General features: G+C 34.5%; 1 protein-coding gene across 2 annotated transcripts; it reads right to left on the reverse strand.

Annotated features, from left to right (window-relative positions):
• Nucleotides 1-432: 432 nt before the first annotated feature.
• On the reverse strand, nucleotides 433-3,963 carry LOC149557362 (uncharacterized). Of its 2 annotated transcripts, none has more exons than XM_089832037.1 (2): nucleotides 3,445-3,963; nucleotides 433-3,369 (listed from the first exon to the last, which is right to left on the reverse strand). In XM_089832037.1, the coding sequence occupies exons 1-2, from the start codon at nucleotides 3,856-3,858 to the stop codon at nucleotides 1,981-1,983; spliced, it is 1,803 nt and encodes a 600-aa protein (XP_089688163.1). In that variant the 5' UTR covers nucleotides 3,859-3,963; the 3' UTR covers nucleotides 433-1,980. The 2 variants fall into 2 exon arrangements, with proteins under 2 accessions (XP_089688163.1, XP_089688162.1); XM_089832036.1 differs by having other exon boundaries at nucleotides 433-649; nucleotides 803-3,963.
• Between the last annotated feature and the right edge of the window lie 2,734 nt (nucleotides 3,964-6,697).

The following is a 6,697-nucleotide window of genomic DNA, read 5'->3' on the forward strand; positions in this document are numbered from 1 at the left end:
GAATGGTTCAGAATACCGGATTGGGATATGTTGAGATAATGATTATTCAAGCTTTAAAGTTTGCAGACCATAAGCATTCTCATAATCATTTTATTGAACATTATATAAAATATAGCTACTCTTTTTCTTATTAAAAATTGATGACGATCAGAACTTTAAAAGATGCCTGGATAACTATATCTATGAATGTTTTGTTCAATCATGTAATTTTGATTTTGATCATTTTTAGAATGAACAGATGATTATCCAAGGAACCCTTTGAAATAAACACTGCTTGAGATTTAGATAGGATACTGGAGGTTTTACCATCTGATTGCACTTTCTTTCAAATATTCAAGTGGTTAAGAGTTTGAAAGCCTATATAGTGTTAAAAAAAAAAGCAAGTAATATTTCAATTTTAGGACACCAAGTTCTGCATGAGTGATACACAAATGATAAAGTAAACAAAGTAAATAGATAATACCTGAGGCAGATGAAAATATGCCCATTTGAATTCTAATATTCTTCTTTGTACAAAGCAGATGATACTGAGAAGAAAAAACTTTCTTATTGTCTCTTGAAATGAAAGCTAACTTTCTTTGTTCCACCCCACTTCTGCTTTAATACAAGAATCATTACATTCCTGGCCTCAAGTTGGCCTTGTGATGAACTGTTACATTTTGATCCTGTATTTAGGCTCACTATGTGCAAAACTGTGAGTTCTATAATTACACTCACCAAGGTGAGACAATTTCTCACCAAGGTATGAAAAATACGCTTTTCCAAAATGAATAAATTTGTCATCAGTTAAAAATTTACTCACTTGTCTGTTGCATCAACATACAAGAGATTGTCACAATGTAATTCAATAATAGCATTATCCAGCCCATGCATGCAATTTCCCAAGGCTGTGAAATAATTAGACATGTTTGACAAGAAAAAGACCAAAACCCTCTCACCATCATCTCATCTAGCACCAGGATCGGACAACTTCTTTGTTTCAAATGCAGCAGTGTTACCAAACATTTGAGTTTTATTTCCCTCAGAATAAAAGCCCATTTTCTGGGCTTCAACTCAGCCTCAAGATGTGCAATTGCATTCTTTGTCTGAAGTTGGACTCAGAAAAGAGTGTGAGTTGTATATCTAACTCTCACCGTGGTGAAAAAAATATTCATGGAGGTACGAAAATACTCTCGCCCAAAAGAAATAGAATTATAATCAGTTGCAATTTGTTTTCCCATTTCATCAACATAAACAGTAGTTAAGCAGCTACTGAACAGTTGCCTGGCTTGGATTACAACTTTGTTTCTTTATTTGTAATAAGTACTATTCAGTTGAATCCCTTTATTTTGTCAAGGCTGCGCAAAACTTTTAGGTAACTGACAATATCTGGAACCAAACTCTTTGCTATCATCTCATTCAGCTGCAGAACCAAACCATTCACTATCGTATAATCTGAACAGAACCCTTCATTGTCACTCATCTAGCATGGAGAAACGATATTAACTTTTGTGTCTTCCAAGCAAAAAGGGTCAAAAACTGTCATAAAATGCAACTCTTGGTTAATTTCATTCTTTTATGAAAACAATCCAGAAGCAGATCACCATCCCATCTTTGCACAGTCCCATCAATAATTGCAGTCAATCTCACTGAACAAGGTAAACAACTCCACTTTTGCCAATTGAAAAAACAATTTGTGGATATTTGTTTGCTATTCCAGCATTGCTTAAGCCATTCTTCAAGAATACAGTAACTGTAGCTAGCAGGAAAATGCCCTTTTGTTTAATTTAGCTTGTGATCCAGAGTTTCATCTGAACTACCCATGCAAAGCATCAATAGAATCATATCTGAGAGAACACTACGTGAGACATGTATTATACTCTGACAAATATAAAAATCCATCAGGTAGCAAAATCAATTTGAAGCAACTTTTCCATTTCACCAGCATTAAATAGGCATAGCAGTTGGATAGTTCCACAATCTGAAGTTCAGACTTGTTTCTTAATTGTGATTAGCATTTCCCAACCTTTTGTGAAGACCGTAATATACCCTGTTGTATGTTAGAACATCTGGAACCAAACCCTTTGCCATCATCTCTTCCAGCAGAGAGAAAGCAATCTGCAGTTTATTTTCATTGCAAAAAGACTCAATAAGGATTTGATAGGTTCCCACCTCTGGTGTGATGCCAAATATTTCCATTTTGTGAAAGCATTTTCGAACCATGTCCACCCTGCCATATCTCCACAGTTCAAAAATAATAACATGAAATGTCACTGAATCCGGAAATGGACCCATCTTCATCATTTTCACAAACAGAGAGTATGCTTCCTTTATTTTTCCAGCCTTGCCAAAGCCGTCTATTAGAGTCGTATAAATATAAGAATCGGGAAAGCAATTATCTTGTTTCATTCTAGCTATTATTTGGAGAGCTTCATTCACTCTGCCCACCTTGCAGAGGCCATCAATAATAACAGTATATGCAATAACATCCGGATAGCAGTTAGCATACCTCATTTTAGCAACAAATCTTAGGGCTTCATCTATTCTACCGAACCTGCAAAGACCCTCAATCAGAGTCGTATAAGTAACAACATCTAGATCATAATTAGCATGCCTCATTTTAGCTACCATTCGCAGAGCTTCGTCTACTCTCCCCACTCTGCAAAATCCATTAATTAGGGCAGTGAATGTAATTATATTAGGAGAACAGTGAGCATGCAATATTTTAGCTACTAATCGAAGAGCCTCATCTACTCGGTTAACCTTACAGAGACCGTCAACCAGAGTAGTAAATGTAAGTTCATCTGGGGTACAATTAGCATCGCTCATCTTAGCCACCAATCCGAGAGCTTCATCTACTCTGCTTACTCTGCAGAGGCCACCAATCAGGGTAGTAAACGTAATTCTGTCCGGACAACAATGACCATGCCTCATTCTATTTAACAATTCCAATGCTTCATCAATATAACCCCACTCGCAATATGCTCCTAGTAGAGTATTACAAGTTACGATATCTGATTTGACTCCCATCTCTTCCATCTCAAAGAAAAGCAAATTAATTCTAGAGAAATCGCCACAACGGCCAAGGCTATACAATATCACATTGAAGGGCGCTACACTGAGGGAAATCCCCTTAGTTTTTGCTAAATGCACAATCTCCCAGGCCTTGTCTGTCTTCCCTGCTTTACACATTGCATTAGTGAACTGAGTAAATTGATGAACATCTGGGAAAGACTTGCAACATTTCTCACTGATGTGAACTATAGTCATCTCTGCCTCCTGCAGTCTGTTTTCCTTTAACAATGTCAAAAATACTTCTCTCAAAATGATCTTATTTGGTACATAGTTGGCCTCCAACATTGCATGTAATAGAGTGAGAGCCTCGTTTATCTTTCCTGATTTTACAAAAACATCAAAAAGACGATTGTAAAGAAGATTATTCAACTTTGGATATGTTTTTCTTACCTCACTGAAGACATGTAAAGATTTGTGCAGCATCTTAGCCCTTTCAAAGTGGTAAATGAGGCGCTTAGCCAAGAAAAATCCAATTGAAGACCCCTGTTTTTTAATCTCGTTCAGTAGATCTTTTATTTGATGAATGTAAAAATTTTCCGGTCTCGCTAGTAGCATGTCAATGAAGACATGATAAGTTGAACACGCTCCTTGAACTGTGTGATCCCGACGTGGGTGTGCGGGGAGTTTTTTGATAGAGCGGATTGACTTATGCCTTGTCTGATGATGGTTCTTTGTGGAAACCTTAAACCCATGTGAAGACAAGCAACAATATATGGCGGTGAAGAATTTTTTTGGCGATTGAGATTGGATGTACTCACTGATAGAACCAGCGGAGATTAAAAGCCTCTTACGAAGCAAAGACATACTAGCTTCTCAGAAGCTTTTAATTTGGGTGCTTGCTATGGAGGAGCTCTCGGCATTGAGTCGCTGGTGCCCATTGTTCCGACGAAGCCAAAATGTGAATATGAGTCAGTCGCCCCCTGACATTGATCTATAAAAAAAATTAGTTTTTATGTGGGTTTTTGCCTTCGATTTTATTTGAAAATAAATTAAATATTAAAAAAAATTCTGATGAAAACCGATACACGCAAGTGCTCCCTGATTTATTAAAGGGGACTTCTGCCTTAAATATAGATTGCTAAGTTCAATTTAAAGGATTATAATATGTTGGTCCATTCTACATATATTTGTTTGTTTCTTTGTTCATTACTCTCTACGAGCATTTCTTTCTTTCTTCATTAGTCTCTACGAGAATATTTGATCTATATAATTTAATTTAATATAATTGTGGTATGTAGATTGATTTGTGTAAATCTTTCAATATAGTAGTCATTTCAATTAAAAAATAAAATTATTAAAATGTTTTGTAGTAGGAAAATTATTTAATAGTTCTTATTTCTTGTGAGATAGGGACTAAAGTTTTTATTGAAAAATCAATTGAAATTAATTCATTTTTTCACAATCAATATTAATATCTGATTTATTTTTATTTTTCCATTCAAATAGTTTTTTTACCTTTTTTCGTGCATTCTCTTTGGTTTTGGCTATTTTGTTTTTGATGGGTAAATTTCTAGAGGGAAAAAAATTGAATCTGAAGAAAGTGAATGAAAAATCAAAGGGCATTTATAATGCTTTTGCTTGGAGTGCAAGTATATTTCATAACAATGTATCTTGTTTGTGGTTCTACATATTGTTTGTTTCTTGTTCATTGTTCATTGTACTTGTCTCTATTATTTTTCTCAATCACACAATGAATTCATTTTAGCAAACTATGCTTCACATTTTTCCTTTAACTTACTATGAGCAACTCAATGTGAGGTTTTTGTTTTGGCTATTTTGTAAGCTCTTCTCACTTTTCTTTGTCACGCATTCTTTGCTAGAGTTTTTTTTTTTTTTCGCAATGCTTTTGCTTTTAAACCTCTTTACTTTCATTAGACTTGATTTTTTTAATTTGGATCTTTAGGGGTCAATATACATTTGGAGCATCAATTATAGGGTTTTGCTTGTTTGTTACTTGTTGGAAAGTGTGGTTATTTGACAAGTTATAGTTAACTCATCTTTTTATCATTCAATTCCTCTCGTGGTCTAAAACATGCTCTGAACACACTTGTACTTTTAAATTTACCTCACATATGTTAATTTTACAATCGTGCATTTTCACTATGTTGTGTATGCTTCTTTTTTGTTCTCTCTATAACTCATTTTCTTACCAACTTGCAACTCGCATGATAGCAACATGCATGCTTGTTTCTCCTAGGGAAGGAATTATTTTTCATTTGCTAATACAACTCAAGCTTGTAACTTTTCAAAATTTTAATATACCCAGTTGATCCAACATAAGCCAATCTAATAACTCTACATGTTATCGACATAACTAATTCAAATTGTGTACTAGAGGTTTTATGGTACATGTTTGATGGTCAATTAATCATTTATTATATTTTCATTGTTGTCAACTTAAGTGAGCATCGTTCTAGTAGATGCATAGTAGAATCAGTGTTGCAGTTGAGTTTTAGTAGGACCTAGAGTGTGTAGTTGAAATGGGAGACTTAGAGATGGCTCTAGTTGTAGTGCCTATAATCATACAAGTTGGAAACAAGTCTAGATAGAGTTATGATTGATTCAAGTGTGATAGAGAAACTGGGAAGAACAATAAGTGAAAGATGGTGAATGATTTGATTGATCTATCAAATATTGTGGTTTACAATATGTGATCTATACTCACTTATGTGATTGATGTGACAATTGCATTGTGTTTGGTTTATCAGAAGACATAGTTTGAATCAGTTGAAGATCACTCTGTGGAAAGTTTATGCATAGAGTACTTAGAACAATTTATATTTAATCCTTAATCGATGATGTTGTGGTTGACTCTAATGAATCTTTTGTGATAAAAGGTGTTGTGATGATGAGGCAATAATGTGGCAATATTGGATTATGATGATTTGGCCTTACATCAATTATTATGATCAAATTTCTTGAAGTTGAGCAAGAATGTTTAGAATTTTGAGAAAACTTAGTTGTTCTTGGTCAAATTGATGAGTGGTTCAAATTTGTGGCTAATTGGATCTAGAAAATAATAGATTACGATTTGGTAGCACATTTTGATGGGCTAGAGATGAAATTCAAATGTAACACATTTTGGTTAATGCAATGACCACCCCCACCAAGTGAAGGATGTATTTATAATGTAGTCTTCTGTAATTGCAAGTTTGTAGATCATGTATCTTACATGTGGTCGAGCAATTTTTGAATGTCTATGAGAAGAAGAAAAATTTGAACTTAACTAGATTTCTATAAAAGAAGGAGAATTATTATTTTAATATCATCATCCTTATGTAATCCTAATAAGTTCTCAAAGGTAAGTCCCTTAACTGAGTCACTCCTAACAGAGTGAGCAGGATCCTAAAAGGTTTGAAGATTAATTCCCTTAACTGGGTTACTCATTAGATGAAGTTAGAAATCCTCCAACAAGGTTACTCCAAATAGGATAAAGCTCCTAATAGGGATAAATTGGCTAAAAGTAAATCCCTTAACTAAATGACTCCTAACAAGGTATGCTCTAAATCAAGCATTATTGTAAGCTCCTGAGGCTAGGCCTTTAATCAAACACACTTCCAAAAAGTAAAAATTACTTGTGGGCACTAATTCCCACTATGGTTTTTCCCTTTGGCCAAGGGTTGCTATATGAAAAATACATGTG

Source organism: Cupressus sempervirens, chromosome 5 (assembly GCF_028749045.1).
Source record: "Cupressus sempervirens isolate cs-2001-9-10 chromosome 5, ASM2874904v1, whole genome shotgun sequence".
Lineage (NCBI taxonomy): Eukaryota > Viridiplantae > Streptophyta > Pinopsida > Cupressales > Cupressaceae > Cupressus > Cupressus sempervirens.

What these genes read in the sequence shown, in the direction of transcription:
- LOC149557362 (XM_089832036.1), bottom strand. Translation starts at nt 3,858, where the DNA reads ATGTCTTTGCTTCGTAAGAGGCTTTTAATCTCCGCTGGTTCTATCAGT.